The 17,810-nt window shown below is 34.5% G+C and overlaps 1 protein-coding gene across 4 annotated transcripts in view; it reads right to left on the bottom strand.

The window, feature by feature from the left end:
• The window catches only part of ZNF280C (zinc finger protein 280C), a 61,541-nt gene that overhangs the window by 17,740 nt on the left and 25,991 nt on the right, over positions 1-17,810 (bottom strand). For all 4 annotated transcript variants that reach the window (XM_034649162.1, XM_034649160.1, XM_034649161.1 and 1 more), the window contains 6 exons: positions 15,267-15,437; positions 15,012-15,121; positions 9,206-9,426; positions 5,485-5,642; positions 4,641-4,741; positions 3,712-3,858 (listed from right to left, as the gene is read on the bottom strand). In XM_034649162.1, coding sequence (XP_034505053.1) covers positions 3,712-3,858; positions 4,641-4,741; positions 5,485-5,642; positions 9,206-9,426; positions 15,012-15,121; positions 15,267-15,437 — 908 coding nt within the window. The remainder of the gene's footprint in view (positions 1-3,711; positions 3,859-4,640; positions 4,742-5,484; positions 5,643-9,205; positions 9,427-15,011; positions 15,122-15,266; positions 15,438-17,810) is intronic.

The raw sequence follows: 17,810 nt of genomic DNA on the forward strand, positions 1-17,810 counted from the left end.
CTGGCTCACAAGACCCTACACCATCTGCTCTGCACTCTATTGGTACAATCTCCTTTCCTACTACTCTTCCTCCCACTTGTTTACCATGCTCCGCCCACACTGGCCTTCTTGCTGCTCCTTGAACATCTAGATATACGCTCAGCTCACTGCCTACTTACTGTTTTCTCTCCTTGGAATGTTCTCTCCCAGATATCCACACCGCTAACCCCCGTATTTTCTCTGGAGAGGCTCTCCTTGGCCACCCCATATAAAAAACAGAAACGGCTCCTTCACCTCCTAAGTCCTGGCATTCTCTACCCTCATGTGTTTTCTTCCCATGGTACTTATCACCAGCTGGCATACATATACATTCAGACATAATACAAATACTTTCTCCACTATAATGCAAATTCTAGAGAGCACAAACTTTGCTTTAGTTCACTTCTGTAAAACAGTCCCTGGCATATATTAAGTACTCAATAAATGTTTGTTAAATAAATAGTGAGGCAGACAGCAAGAGATTGACAGAGTGTGCACATGAGAAGCAGGGACAATTTAACTAGTTCAAAACGTGTGCCATTTCATTCAATGACCATTTACCCAGAGCCCTAGGATGGGAGACATTAATCTACTATTCCCTTAGTTGGACTCAAGTCTTGCATGTCAAGTCTTATGCATGTATGCTTGAGATGTGGTAAGGAGGATAATACAGTACACCTTTAAATAATATGACGTTCAACCAAAAAATTGGTGATCTGTTCCAAGGATACAGAATAACCTGTCTGGGTTGAACTTTTTGACAAACATACTGTATTGTTTGGGTGATGTGAGGAATTTTCAAGGCTAATTCTGACTATCTGTAATATCTGCTTTGAGACCTAATTTCAGTAAAGGATATGACTCTATGGTAAAACCTTGGGCTTTAAGTCTATTTTTGGTATGCCATTTATTAGAGAGCATGATATTGGGCAAGTAATGTATTCTCCATAAAGCTTTGTTTCCTCATCGATGAAATGAGAATGATCACATTCCTGTTTTGTAGGGTGGTTGAGAGGACTAAACAAGAAAATGCAAGTAAAAACACTGTGACTGTCAAACGGCAAGTGATTAGTATATATTAACTACTTGTGACTTTTATAAAGATCTAATAAGAATATTTAACATAGCTAAAATCCCTCATCCTTTCTTATAAGTTGTGTGAACTGCATTTGTTAGCTCTAAAATCACTTGAGACATGATAACATATTCTTTTTAGGAAAAGGTTACAACTAAAGTCTTTAAAAAGAATAAAATGAGCCATATATTCAATAATTCCCAATATCTAAAATCACACTTACATTACCTCAGTTACCAGCATAATCCTGCTCAGTTATGGTTTTTGAGTCTTTTGTGAACAACTGTGTAAATTGCAAGTACTTTGAAAAATGCTTGATGATCCTTCTGATGAATAGTTTTTCCTCTGTTGACTGCTGACTGCCTACCTCTTAGGTACTCCAAACTCACACAAACTGGGCACCAATGGTGTGTCAGTAGTCCTCAAGACTACTCCCAGGTTTGATGATGCAGCAGAACTTACAGGACTTAGAAGTCGTTATACTAATAGATATGATTTATTACAGTGAAACGATACAGAGCAGGATTAATAAAGGGAAAAAGTGCATTGGGTGGAGTCTGGAGGATACTGGCACCAGTTTCCAAGTGCCCTCTCCCAATGGAGTTGCATAGGACATGCCTTAATCAATCTCCCAGCAACTAGCTACAGCAACATGCATGATGTGCTTTTTGCCAGGAAAGCTCTCTTGCGTCTAAGAGGCCAGGGTTTTTTTTTTACAGGGTTCAGTCACCAAATCTTCAGTCTCCCAGAAGAATAGCAGGTGCTCCCATAATCATACTTTTTGTACAAATGATCTAGAAAAGCTTGTACAACATGGCTCAAGGTTCCAGGCATGTAAAACACCCATCAATTAATAACAAAGACTTAGTTTCCAGGAGTTAGCCAAGGGCCAATTATGCAAGTACGCAAGTAGACCCTTCTGAAAATGTACACGATTTGAACAACTCAGACCTGCTGGGTTAACTCTTTCTTTCCTATACACGTGGCAAGTTAAGACATACAATTCACGGTATGAAGAGTGACTACAGATCAGGTAAGCCACTTAAGAGACACAGTCCCCATACTGGGTCCATCCATCTCTTTCTTACCTTTCTAAGGATACCATTACTCTCCTTACGTCTATACCTCACTCTGGAGCTTAGGAAAGCATGGCAGAAAGCACTATGTTAAAAGCTTCATAATGAAATAGAGCTACTGTTTCACATCTCATTCTTCCTTTCAAAATCAAAGGCCAAAAGATGGGATAGAGCAGCAAGACCAGCATCTTCTGAACTATTTCTGAAGAAATATTAATTAGGTATTGTGCAAATAAATGGTTACATAAGTCTTGGGAACAATATATACAATATCCCTTCCTTGGAGATTTATGAGGTTCTCTAGCATTTTAAAAGCTCTAATCTTAAAAACAAAAAACTTAATTTTATAAATCTAGACATTTACTGAATTTCTTTTTGCAGGAGAAATTTTAGACTGGAACATCTATTAACATCTGATGGAAGGAACACTGTTGGGGAAACTCTAGAATAGAAACATTTTGCCAGAGGTTCTTAAGGGTGAGATGGCATACCAGCATGTTGGAACCATCCCAGTCATAACATAGGTGATCCTGAATGTACTTGGATATTCTACTTTTGTAATTTTTTTTCCAATTAACAACTACAAGTTGATTTTATCATCATCTAATGACTGGAACTGAAAACAATGTTAGCACCAGTGCTGAGTAAATTGGCCATGACAATGCAATCAATAATAAGAAAATGTAATGAGCTGATCAGTGAAGAGACAAAACTTGATTACATAATCACATTCAGTAAACTCACTGACTTCTAATTTTGGCAAAGGTACTGTTGCTCTTTCAAACACTCAAGAATAGGCTTACTGTTTCATCAAAGTTTTCAGCCCAACTAAAGGATGGTCTACTTGTGTCAGGAAAAGACCCAGCAAGAATAAAATGAGAATTCAAGAGAAAGGTGCGCAAGCACTAACACTGGTATCCCAGAAATTACATAGCAGAATTGGCAAAAGTCATCCAGGAAACAAATTATAACCTAAATGTAGTTCTCTGGCATAGTTCACATATCTAGAAATGTCATTGCTATTTCTTTTGTCACTGGGTGCTACAAAAGACCATTCTGGGTTACTAATGACAACCACATGTTCTTTGATAATAAAAAGTGAGCTAGAAAGTAGAACTGAAGTTTGAAGAGAAGGAGGAAAAAAGAAGACTGAGCCATCAATCTTATTCCCCAGTTCAAACATATCCTTTTCCTTGCTCTTAATTAACAACCTTCAAAATCATTCCCATTTTCACCACTCTTAGACCCCTGAAATATTAAACTTAAAATATTTCACTCATCTTCCCGCTTCCCCTCTACTCTAGGGTTCTTATTTCTACCTGTGTTTCCGAATTTTCACTAGTCAAAAGACACATCACCACGAGGAAGCAGACAAAGAAAAGAAGTGGAAGTTTCACAAGTCATTCAGCATAAATTGTAAATTAATTGTGTCATTTGGAACCACTTAACTTTCCTTTTAGAACTAATCTAACCAATACTCAAAAGTTTTATATATCTACCTTTTTACTAAGACAAAATGAGCAAATAACTGCTAAATCTCACCTGATGCTTCATGTAATGATTCATGTAGGGAGTTGCCATTCTACTAACTTTGAGGCAAAATGGACAAAGCAAGTTCTTAGTGTTTTCATGGGATGCTCTAAAATGACTTTCTACATCAGAAAATGTTGATGATCTAAACTGGCACACCTAGAAATATAAAGAAGGTTTAGTTTAACTTGAGAGTTTATAACTGATATCCAATTACAACAAAGTAGCAATGAGGAGTCATTTGTTTAGAGGAATATTATGCACTACTAATTCAGCTCTGTTGCCTATACAGCCAAGAATTCTAGCACTGAAAATAACAAGTATAATATTTGAAACAGAAAAGTTATCTTTCAAAGTTTAGGGATATATTCCTAAATATAACCAGATTTCCTTCTTCTTTTCATTTTCAGATCTACTACCCCCCCCATCTTGCTTGAATTTTCAAACTCTGACATCTCTTGTCCTAGAAAGTTTTCCCTGCTATATAAAATAGAATATTCTTTCTTTTGGATTTTAAATAGCATTCAGGCTATGACAGAGGCTATTTTTCTTATCTTGCTTATTGGGAACCATTTCAAATTCTGGAAAAATACTGGTCCCAAAGCATTTAGTTGAGTTCCCCATAACTAACAGCATTTCCTACTTCTCTGTCATGTCTACATTCTTCTCTACATGGTAAGAAAATCCATATATTTGTCTTCTCCAGCAGGGCATTTTGTTTGTCTAGTACAGGGGTCAGTCAACTCTGGCCTCCAGTCCAAGTCCAAGCCACCATCACCACATACATGAGTTATATCAAGGGAGTTTTCACTATTGAAGAGGGTCTTCAATTTTAGTAATTCATTTTATTCAAACAGTTAAAAAGATCAATAGAATAATACTATTTTGTGGCACATGAAAATAAAACAAACCACTAAGTACATGATAAAATGTATGTGTACCTGGCAAATATATGGCATTTCACCGGGTTTATGAGTATCCTTCATATGTTGCAAAAGAGCATGTTCTGTTTCAAATGATAATTCACAGATTTTACAAATAGCTGAAAGTGGAAAAAAACACATCACACCATTTTATGGATGTATATAAATAACAGATTCATTTTGTACATCCACGACAACAGCAATAAGTAGTAAGAGTAATGTGGTGGTGACTCCAACAGTTCTATAGTTGTTAACTCTGTAACGTTGTTCCATGGACTTTACTTATATTAGCTTACTTCTCATGCCGTCACTGACAGAGGACTGCTATTTTACCTCCATTTTTTAGATGAGGAACCTGAGGCACAGAAAGATTTAAGTAACTTGCCTGAGATCTCGCAGCTGTATTAAGATACAGAACTGGAATTTAAATCCTAGCTAACCCCAGACTCTGTGATGTTTAACTATCATTGCAGTTACTTCTGAGAGTGTAAATCAAGACCAATGATTTCATACTTGCAAACCAGATAATCTGAATTTTTTAACTTAGCCCCCTACATACAATGAATGCTTGAGTTATGCAAAGGAAGTTTCTATGTACAAGAGGGACTTCAGTTTTAGAAAGCAATTCTATTGAAAAGTTTATACAAGTTAAAACTTGTTTTTTAACTGTGCCCTCAAATCCAAAGTCTATTTCTTATTTTTAGGTTTCTTATCAGAATTCTTAAGGAGGGGCGCCTGGGTGGCACAGCGGTTAAGCGTCTGCCTTTGGCTCAGGGCGTGATCCCGGCGTTATGGGATCGAGCCCCACATCAGGCTCCTCCNAATCATTACTGTTCAAGACTTCAATAAAACTGTGACTTACTAGAAAACTCATGGGGAGTGTGTGTACTCTCAATGTGACACTGCAGCTGGAATGGTGTGGGATACTGACGGTAGCAGTGCTGGCAGGTGGTGTGGTTTTCCCAGCTCTCACTGTTCTGCTTCTCAAGTTCCAAATGGTGCTTCATGTGGTTCATAAACCTGTAAGTGATTGTCAACAGGTGCAAATATTCAGATTTATAACCAAGGAAAAAAAACCTCTCAAATAAGGATTTGAACCTAAATGGTAAAAATGCAGTTATAGTACTCAAAATAATATCTCCAAAGCCTTAAACTCCTCTAGAAAAGTGTGCACTTTAAATAATCACATTTATTTCTTTGTTTGTCAGAGAGAGAGCAGAAGCAGGGGAGGGGCAGGCAGAGGGAGAAGCAGGGATCATGACCTGAGCCAAACACAGACGCTTAACCTACTGAGCCACCCAGGTGAGCCTATAATCACTTTCATTAAATGGCTCAGTAAACATTTTTCTTTGCATCTTTGTTTTAAAATAATCTACTAATATAGTTCATATGAAATACCACTAATTTGCTAGAACTCTTCATCATTATTTCAGATTTAAAAAATTTTATAAAGAACAATAGGCTTCTTTTCCATACATGAAGTGCTATTTACATTTTAAAATAAATCCTTAAAGAAAGAAAACCCAATTACCAAAAGCAGCTACAGAGTCCCGAGAGAACTCTTTTAAAAGACCTTAAAGATATACAATAGGTTGTCAGCTGCTTAATGACAAATTAGTATTTTTATTTGTGTTTTGGTTTCTAAATGCATGTAGTAGCAATTTTAATACCTATAATTACAAGAACTTTTCTTAATTATAAGAACCTTTTGTTTTATTTAATGATGCTGGTTTACTGTGAGCACAAACACTTCCTTTTTCACAGACCGTGCCCTCTGAAGCAAGCCCATTTTTTAGCTCTACATTCCACTGTCAGATTCCCTAATAGGTTTCTTATGAAAAGGAACTGTGATCCTCAATGGCAGAGAGTACAATATAAAAAGGCAGATCTATGTCAGAGGGCTTATTAAAACTTCTTACTAAATTTCAAAGTAAAGTTATTCAATCAAATTAACAACTTTGATACTGAGTCAAATATTAAGTTATTCATTATAAGTCCCAAAAGGATATAATCTTGAAGGGATTATGTCGTCATCCTAGATAGCAATCATAATATACAGGCTTTAACATTTATCTTTTCACATCTCCTCCTTATGGTATACTCTGAAATATTTTTTTTCCTCCTTTAATTTTTTTTTAAGTAGGCTCCACGCCCAACGTGAGGTTTAAACTCACCACCCTGAGATCAAGAGTCACATGCTCTGCCAACTAAAACACCCAGGTACCCCCTCCTCCTTTAATTTTAACATCATCTCTATTAAAATCTATTTTTAAAAAATCCTAGTTTTGCCTAAATATTTACATATAAAGGCCATGAGCGATTAACCTTTCAGCTCATAACTTTAAGTAATAAATAAAATCTATCTGTATAAAGTGATCTGTTAACTAGCTAGCTCTCAGTTATTACACTGCCCCCATCAGCAGTGCATATTTCTCAAGCAAGCAGATGGAGATATGGGAAAAAGCAACCCCCTCACAAAGCTATTCTCAGAATAAAATAGCCCTAACTGGTTTTAGTGACAATGTGGGAAAAAATAATCCTACAATATCTTGACAGGGCAGAGAGTAGAAATCTTGAACGATTTAGCTTCTATCATCCTCTAAAACCATCAATTTGCCATCTTAGATTTTACCATTAAGGTAAAATGTTAAACACATAGTAACCTCTTTGGTTATCCAGTGTCTACTGTTCAGGTTTTGTTTAATAAACAATATGTCAAAAATGCTACAAAACTTCTAAATGTTATAAAATATGGTTAGCTTAAAATTTCTAGATATTCTGATAATCTGTAACCAGTCTTTTGGAATGAAAACAAGAAAAAGGAAATTTCATGTTTAATACTAAATGGACTAATCTTACAGGAAAAAACAAAAAGCCGAAAGAACTTCTAATATCATATGCCTAACGTTTAAGTATAATAAGGAACTTAAACAGACACCCACTTTCTTATGTATTTTACCAAATTTACTAATTTTATTTTTAATATATTTTACTGTAAAAAGGTAAAGATATGGAAGTGGGTCACAGAGTTCTATTGTAACACTGTTTCAGTCTTGTATCTCAAAGCACAATTCTCTTCTGTTAAGCAACTGGGCCATTAGCAACTGGTGGCTGTCAGGGCTTGATAAAAGGAGGTAAAGAAGTGTGAAAACTTGTATGAATAATATATGTAAAAGGTCTTTGAAAACGATAAGGCACTACCACAAATGTAGCATTCATAATTGTTTTAGGTTTATATTACAGTGCATTTCAGAGTTTTTTATGTACTTCATTTTGGACTCGAGAATTCATCAGACAATAAAATAAATGCTAGGCTTAGAAATGACCTATAGGATACTTAAGAATGCTAGTTACAAAGGACAGTTATCAAGGGTAAATATCTTTAAAAGTTTACATATACACGTTTGCATGGGTGTGTGCCACAATATACATACATATGACTATCTCATCTAAGGGAAGTACACTGATGTCTACAATTTACTCTGAAATGTAAAAAAAATCAAAGTCTATGGATGAACAGGTATGTGATAACACAAGTGAGGTAAAATGTAAATGGTAGAATCAAGGTGGTAAATATACAGATGTTCACTGTAAAATTTTTTCAACTTTGCTGAATATTTGAAAATTTTTATAATAAAATGTTGAAAAGAGAATGTCAGACTACATAACCAATGAAAAATACCAATCAGTATATCTTGTTACTTTGTTTCTGTTACTATCTCACTTAGGATGGTAGATATGTAATATGCCATATTACTCAAAGACTGCAAAGTATAAGTTCCTAAAATTTAAAGCATGTGTGTATAAATCTTCAAAATCGAAAATTAAATCTCTACTTTTATTTATTTTATTTTTTTAAAGATTTTTTATTTATTTATTTGACAGAGAGAGACAGCCAGTGAAAGAGGGAACACAAGCAGGGGGAGTGGGAGAGGAAGAAGCAGGCTCCTAGTGGAGAAGCCTGATGTGGGGCTCGATCCCAGAACACCGGGATCATGCCCTGAGCTGAAGGCAGACACTTAACGACTGCGCCACCCAGGCGCCCCTAAATCTCTACTTTTAAAATGTGTTAAATTATAAACTCAAAGCAGACATGTTTCATAAACTGGCACTTCTCTAAAGAAGATCATCAAAAATGTCACTTTCTCTGCAAGGTTAATGTGGTATGATAAATATGAATTGAAAAACTAGAACATTAAATAAGACTAATATGGAAGAGGTCGAACTGGATAAAGTAGTTCTTCTTGTGATAGGAGAAGGAGATTCAAAAGAAGCTAAATAATAAAAATATCTCATTGAAAATTCCGAGTTCAATGATAAATACAGACAAGTGATTTTTCTCTAAGTTAAAATAAATTTTGTCCTTTCTTAAGCTGTATTAAAGAAATACAACTAAGTGGATCCAAGTGTCAAACTCCTAAAATACAATAAAAGACAAAAGCTTTGACATGATAATCTGCCTTTATTCTTAGTAGAAAGTGTTAAAATTGCTTATCTAGGAGAGCACAGGAAAATAAAGATACAATATTTACATCAGTAGCATCCCAATTTTCAGACAGAAAGAGAAATAAATATTTACATACCTAATATTGTTTTTAAGAACTTTCAAGCAACTGAAGCATTTAAAGGTTGTGTAAGTCTTCTGTTCATCATCAACAGCTCCTTCATGTCTTCCATAGTAAAAGTCACTAACTAACATGATCAATTTTCCTTTCTCTGCACCAGTCTTATTCTTATTTTCAGTAATTGCAAGTTCTGCTTTAATCATTTCCAAAAATTTATTTACCATGTCTGGACAACAACGCTGAAAGAGGAAAAAAATATATATGTAAGTTTTACTTAGATCTCTTCAAAAAATTAGATACCAAAAAATGATTCTGTGTTTATAACCAGGGCCAGCTTATGTAAAACTATGCTTGGCAATATTTCTGGAGACACAGTCACCAAAATGTTGGCTTCTTTCTTTATAGAGTCTAAAAAATTCAAATAATCAACACCACTTACCTTAGTAAAGAAATAACTTCAAAAACAAATTAAAAACCTGAGGCCAGGGATGGCCATATATCTAATACCATTATCCTTGTAATTCCAATTTTCAGATGTAAATATTAAATAATAATTTGATCCTTGGCCAAAAATCATTCATTTCATATCTGTCAAGATATAGCTTAAAAGGAAAGGTATTTTTATTTTATTTTTTTAAAAGATTGTACTTATTTATTTGACAGAGAGAAAGCACTAGGAGGGGGAGCTACAGGCAGAGGGAGAGGGAGAAGGAGGCTCCCCGCTGAGCAAGGAACCCAATATGGGCTCAATCCCAGGACCCTAGGATCATGACCTGAGCTGAAAGGAGGCGTTTAACTGACTAAGCCACCCAAGAGCCCCGGAAAGGTAGTTTTATATGCTATTATGTACATGCTAAATTATCAAATAATATAGTAGTATTTCGGTAAAGCCTGGTTGGAACTAGACTCTAAGCACAGGTAACCTGCCACTCCCCAGTCTCAAAGTACTGGAAAGTTTTGTGTCCACAAAAAAAGAAGCATAAGTTACAATCTAAAAGCCTCAACACATTCTATCTAGAATGCTGAAATACGTGAAGGGAAAATCAACCTCATGAATAAAATCAAAACCTCATATAAACTGACCCTAATATGGAATACTTTCATAAATAAATTTTTAATTTTCAATGAGATAAAACTAGTTCATTTATTATATACAATTTTCAGTTGTGGAATTTCACTAGAAGAATTCTTTAAGAATAACTAGAGGGCAAAAATGTAAACTTTTCTAAAAACCCAAACTACATACTCATAAAGCAACCACAAAGTGAAAACCTTAGAAAAATAAAAGAACAAAAAATTGTGACAGAATTAAGACCAATTAAACCTATCAGATCAATTAAATCTATCCTATCAATGAATACAGATGGGTGGGTTTAACTCAGCTACTGAAAAAAGAAATTTCACATAGGATCACAAAAGAAAAAACAACTCTGTGAAATCAAGAAATATACCAAAAACAAAGTGATTTGGAAGTCTTGAAAATAAAAGATAAACAAAGAATATAACAGGCAAATGGTAATAATGAGAAAACAAGGGTTATGAAATTGATGTCAAACAAAATAGAATCCAGGCCAAAAAGCGAACACTTAATAAAAATGCTAAAGGATACATTTACAATGAAGTTAAAAGAGATAGATCCATCTATATCCTAAATAGTAATGGCCATAAAACAGAATTGGAAGATATCAAAGAAAATAGTGGTAATTTAAGACTATGAGACCTACTCAAAAAATGACAGAGCAAATAAGTGAATATAGATGAAGATACAGGAATCTCAATAACATATTAGTATGTTAGATCTGATTGATAACTATCAAATTCCATACTCTTAAAACAAATAACACCCTTTATTTACAAGTTCCTATGTAACATTCAAGAAAACAGCCCATACAATTTTCAAAATGGGGAGAAAAGGAACCTGGGTTTTGCCATCAAAGAGACTGAGGTTTGAATCTCACAGCTATGCCAATTAATTGGCTATAAAACAAATGAGAAAAAAATCTGGCCTAAAGAATTTTCTAAGGATTAAATGAAATAATACTTTAAAGCTTAGTACAATGTCTTAGATCAATAGGATGTTTGACTTACACTCTAAAAATTCTTCCTTTGGAAGAAAAGATTATCTTTGTGGTATACCAATCTACTAACCTATAATAATAGCAAAACATCATTCACAAAAATCCAAAATTCGTACTTTTTCAAAATGGGAATCCTTACTGTAATATTATATAAATTTAACTGATACATAAAAATGCATAAGTGGAATGCCTGGGTGGCTCAGTCGGTTGGGCATCTGCCTTTAGCTTGGGTCATGGTCCCAGAGTACTGGGATTGAGTCCCACATCTGGCTCCTTGCTCAGCAGGGAGCCTGCTTCTCCCTCTGCCTGCTGTTCCCCTGCTTGTGCTCTCTCTCTCTGACAAATAAATACAAAATCTTTAAAAAAATGCATAAGCTAGAATGTAAAACTCTCACTTATTTTTTTTAACCACTAACAATGCTACAAGAAATAAAAGCTACATTTTAGAGAATGTCACTTTCTTCAGGTGCAGAAATATATATAATGTACTATGATTTGTGTATAAAATAGAGGGAAAATAGGAACATTCATGTATGCCTATATATTCAGAAATTAAGTCAAAGAGGATATAAAACAAATTAATAAAATATGATTTCCTTTGCAAGTCCTATTGGGAACTAGGCAAAAAGTGGGATTCTTCACTGTATGCCTTCTTTTTTATTTAAAATTTTTACTTTAATTCAAGTTAGTGAACATACAGTGTTATATTATTTTCAGGTGTACCATACAATGATTCAACACTTCCATACAACACCTGGTACTCATCACAAGTGCACTTCTTTTTTTTTTTTTTTTAAAGATTTTATTTATTTATTCGACAGAGATAGAGACAGCCAGAGAGAGAGGGAACACAAGCAGGGGGAGTGGGAGAGGAAGAAGCAGGCTCATAGCAGAGGAGCCTGATGTGGGGCTCGATCCCATAACGCCGGGATCACGCCCTGAGCCGAAGGCAGACGCTTAACCGCTGTGCCACCCAGGTGCCCCCACAAGTGCACTTCTTAATCACCTATTTCACCCAGTTCCTCCCCCTCTGGTAACCATCAGTTTGTTCTCTATAGTTAGGAGTCTGTTTCTTGGTTTGTCTCTCTCTTTCTCTTTTTCCCTTTGCTCATTTATTTTGTTTCTTAAATTCCATATATAAGTGAAATCATATGGTATTTGTCTTTCTCTGACTGACTTATTTCGCTTGGCATTACACTCTCTAGCTCCATCCATGTCATTGTAAATGGCAAGATTTCACTTCTTACGGCTGAATTCATATTCCATTGTGTATATATTCCACATCTTTATTCATTCATCAATTGATAGACACTTGGGCTGCTTCCATATCTTGGCTATTGTAAATAGTGCTGCTATGAATATAGGGGTGAATATAGGTGCAGGTATCTCTCTGAATTAGTGTTTCTGTATTCTCTGGGTAAAATACCCAGTAGTGCACTTACTGGGTGGTAGGATAGTTTTATTTTTAACTTTTTGAGGAACCTCCATGCTGTTTTCTCCATCAGTTCACATTCCCACCAACAGTGCATGTCAGTTCCTTTTTCTGCACATCCTTGCCAACACCTGTTGTTTCTTGTGTTGTTGATTTTAGACATTTTGACAGGTGTGAGGTGATATCTTACTGTAGCTTTAATTTGCAGTTCCTTGATGGTAAAGGATGATGAACACCTACCTTCTCATACTTTTTGAATCACATGACTTTATTACCCTTCCCCCAAATTAAATAAACTAAAGATAACTAAAGCACTTGACCCTTTCTCTTCTCTTTCCATCTACGATGCAAAACATAAAAACATCAAGTATCTCTACACAATATTACATAGATAGGAAGACTGAAAACACTGGCAGAAGTTAATTTTTATATAAAACCTAAACCCAAAGTCCAGTTCACAGGAATCACACTCAGGGAGGTAGACATAGTGATAGATCAAATATAGTTTTGCCCAAGAATAAAGAAATTGTATTTGGAATTTTACACTTCTTTTCCTTCTACATTTTTGTAAAATGCTTAATTTCAATGAAAAATTTACCAATCTTTGAAAGAGCAAGCAATAACTTTTCCTAAGTTGCTTCCTTGCTTTGAATCTTCTTATCCCCTCCTTCCTGAATATAATTTGCATTGCCTTTGTTCTTGCCTCCTTTCTCCCTTCTTGTCATTTATAATTGCAAGAAGAACACAGATTATCTTTCCACAGACACACACAACACTGCAATATCGACTAAAATATTTTAAGTGGAGTAATACCTAGACCTCATACTTCATTAGTATTTTGAAAATTACCTAAAACCTAATTTCAAGAGCTTCCTACACCAACATAAACTAGAATTAACTTATAACAACTATACAAACTATATTCTGGACTAACACTGTCATTTCTTGTGAAATACTCCACCAATAGGAGCTTATGTCTGAGTGCTGAACATGAAAATGCAAGACTGAGATTTTGAGTAATGTGACATGCATATGTCACCAGACAAAAAATCATGTTAAAAAAAGGAATTTTTAAGTTACAGGAAAGATTAAAGCACCAAACGAAATGTCTGCTTTATAAGAGGTTTGAAGAATGGCATGACCTAGTCAATAAAATATTCTGATTAATACATTATTTTAATTAAAAGTTAAAATACAATATGCATAGAGATTCTTTTTTTTTTTTTAAGTAGGTTCCACGCCCAGCATGGAGCCCAGTGCAGGGCTCAAACTCACCACCATGAGATCAAGACCTGAGCGGAGATCAAGAGTCAGACACTTAACTGACTGACCCACCCAGGCGCCCTACAATATGCATAGAGATTCAAGAGCCACATGTGAACCAGCCCCCTGGGGACTCTACTGGACAAAGGCTGAAGCCTCTGCACGACTCGGTGGCTGTGGTGTGTGGGACTCACTTATCTGGGAACTGTTTGGGATTGAATAAAGCAATGCCAATAGAGGTCACCCCAGAGAGGGAGACTATTCCCCCACCCCTGAACCGTTTTTGTTGGTTGGGGCAGATGACTTTACAAATGAGATTTGCCACAGACATCTGCCCTACAAGTGGCAAAACGTCAGAAATGAAGAGAAAGAAATGTTAAGATCTGAGAAATAAATGATTCACCTGGGAAAGCTCCAACACCCGCCAACACTCTTAGGGCTTTCATTAAGAGAAACACTGGGCTTTCTACAAAGTCTTCTAGATATAATACTTTAAAGAGGTCAGAGGTAGGTCTATTTCTTCCATTTCTTAAAGTACTACATATTGTGTTTAATGTATTCTCTCAAGCCTCAGAGAGAGATCAATGACAGTCACATCTCTTAGACAAAGCAACAACTAAAGCTTTGATCTAGCATCCTTAGTTTTAAAGCAACTTCCACACATTGTCACTTTCACCTTACTTCAGCAACCAGCTCCAGAAAACAGATATTTTTACTGATGATTTTTATGGTGGATAAAGCCATTATCACATCTAATAAAATTATCAAGGATTACTTGGTATCCTCTAATATCCCCCCACAAAATGCAATATGCATATACTATAGTACATATAACCTTAATCTTTAAGATTTCATGATTGGGAAAGATTTTAAAATCTTGTATAAAGATAATCATCATGAATATCAATTTTTACTTAAGTTATATAGAAATACCAATGAGAAGATTTCTTATCTAAATACCTGCACAAACCAGCATTTACTATATATCAATCCTTAATGTTTTCAGAGATTTGTCAATATTTTTGAAATTCAAATTTTGAAAAAGTTTTACCTTCATGTGATATTTCAAAGGATCCAGAAGATTAAACTTTACATTGCACTTTGGACAAGATCTTAGAAAAGGTGTTCCAGTTTTATAGTGAGCTGATGAGGTATTTGTACCTAAAATAGATTAAGAACTTTTAGGACTCAAACTCTTTTTTAAACATTAAACAACCAGTAATAAAAGTTTAAAAATTCATCAAAATTTCTAAAATTTATGTATAAATAATACAATTTCTATTTCATATGCTAGATTCATATTTACCTTTTGATATCATAACATGGGAAGATGTCACTGGAGGAGAGTTAGTTAGAGACAATGAAGCACAAGGACTTATTTCAGAAATACCTTCGCTGGTCTTTGGCTTTTTTGGAGTAACACTGTTTACTTTAGAAGCAGAAGAACGTTTTAATATAGGCAGAGTTTCATCTATACCTACAATGATTTAAATAGTGGGAAAAATATCTGTAAATACTTTAGGACAGAACACTGCTTACAAATGCTATTCAAATGGCTTTATATTTGAATTTAAGTAAAAACACTTTGAAGCTAAATTAAAGATAATATAATTGAATTATATCATACAAATTACAAAGAATGACCAAAATTTATATGATCAAAAGAAGAAAAAAATTTATATGATCAATAGGTAGAAAGAAATTGTACAAACAGCCATTATGAACTACACGTATTTGAACAATTCATGAAATAAACTTTTTATACAAAAAATTCTAAAAATACTTTCAAATAAAGAAATATATAAATAGGTATAAAAGAAGTCAGACCAAAAGAATCCAAAGCAAAAAAAGAAAAAAAATTAAAGCACAGAGAATGTTCTAAGCTCAGTTCCCACAAATGAATTTATCTTCAGATGCTTAAGTACATTTGGGCTTGGAAACAAAAGCCACCTTTATTCTAAAAATTTAGAGAAACCCTTTAAGATACTTAAAAAAACCTTAAGATGTCTAATGGAAAACTCGAGTTGGTTCTTTTTCCACTTATTAACAATCTGATGGGTTTAAATTATCTGATTATTCCCTATGAACAAAGTACAAACAACTAATCTTGAATAATACCTTGCTCATTCATAGGAAAAGGCTTAAGAAGTGAGTATAATGGTCTTCAAACTATATTCCCCTGAGGTTAATGGTTTTGCCTTAAGGAATATAGTAAGCATGTCAGATAGAAAAACTCTCCCCTTACCTTTTTAAAAAAACTATATTTTTACATAAAACCTTATTTGAGGAGATTTCATTACTAAAGATAGTTCTGAGTTTGAAAACCATCACCTTAAAGGCTAAGAGATCACGTAATTCAGGGTATTTGCAAGACAAGTGGGGCTATTTAGGCTATAACCAGACACAGCAAAAGTCCTTTTGAAAGTAACACACACTTGTACTTTGTGATAAAGATTCTAAAACTGCACATGATATTTTAATGCTCCCAACTGCACACTAATAGGAGAAGCAGTAGAATAGAGCAATACAAGGAAAAGGAGAGAGCACTGCGTTAGCGGGCTCCTCTGCCAAATCTGTTTCATTCTTTGAGATAACAGAAATGATGTTTTTCCATCTTCAAGGACATGGTTACTGACAGCTACACTGCAGGCACTTGGGACTGATTTCTGTGTAATCACTAACATTTTTCTCAAATGCTTAGGTCACTTGAACAACCAATGAGTGCTGGTATTTTGGCAACTAGTTCTCTAGCAGGCTGTATAGTAAACATAAGACTGTTCTGTATATAATTTTTTAAAGCATGAGTAAATCTCCCAGTGAAATAAAATCACTTTGAGCTCAATAGTTTTAAATTCTAACCCTTTAACTTGTTTATTTCTAATGCCTCTGGCTTCTGCTGTTCATTATCTTCAACAGTGCCAATAAAAATCCTATTCTCAAACAATGAATCATGGAACACTACATCAAAAACTAATGATGTACTGTATGGTGACTAACATAACATAATAAAAAAATAAAAATAAATAAAAATAAAAATCCTATTCTCATTCTTCAAAATCAAGTTCAAATCTAACCTCTCCAAGAACCATCTATAATCGTCCTTGACATTGAGTCCATTAATCTTATGCTTCTGAACACATAATACATATTATCATTCATAATTATCATTCTAAGAACCATTTATTGTCAAGTCCCTTAAAGGTTTAAGGCATTTTTCATTTCTCACTTATCTCATTTGAGCCTCAAAAAGGCCTGAGATAAGTAGAGCAAGAATTAAAATCATATCTCCAAATGGTGACTTCAGGTCTGGAGAATGAATGTATTATCTGAGAAAGATAAAAGTATATATTTCAATAAAATGAGAAAATTGAAGTGCAAAGAGGTGACTCGATAAAGGCCACAAAAATTTTTAGGATACAGGCTCAAACCTATACCTTCCTAATTGACTATAACCCTATTTCACATCAAGGCAAAGTTCCACTCCCTGCAATACAACAACTTACAGAGATAGTAGACATCACTGTCTTTATCCCCTAGAATCTTCAAGGATTTAGACTTTTTCTATGAATAAAGACCATGTGCTTTATAAAATCAGATTTCAGACAACTATTTAACTTCCTCGTTCATTTTGGTTCTTGCTTATCTTACTAACTAGATAAGTGGCATCTAGAGAGGTGAATAACCATGTGTTATCAAAATGGGAAAAATATTTTTGGCAAACGTAATACTATATTTTTTTCTATTTTGGTTTGGTAAATGTATATGAATTTATTAGTAAATAATTTAGACGTTAAAAAATTCTTACGTACCTCTGTCCAATTATTGAAATATAACATATTTACTAATATAC

The sequence above is a fragment of the Ailuropoda melanoleuca genome, chromosome X, assembly GCF_002007445.2.
Source record: "Ailuropoda melanoleuca isolate Jingjing chromosome X, ASM200744v2, whole genome shotgun sequence".
Classification (NCBI taxonomy): domain Eukaryota; kingdom Metazoa; phylum Chordata; class Mammalia; order Carnivora; family Ursidae; genus Ailuropoda; species Ailuropoda melanoleuca.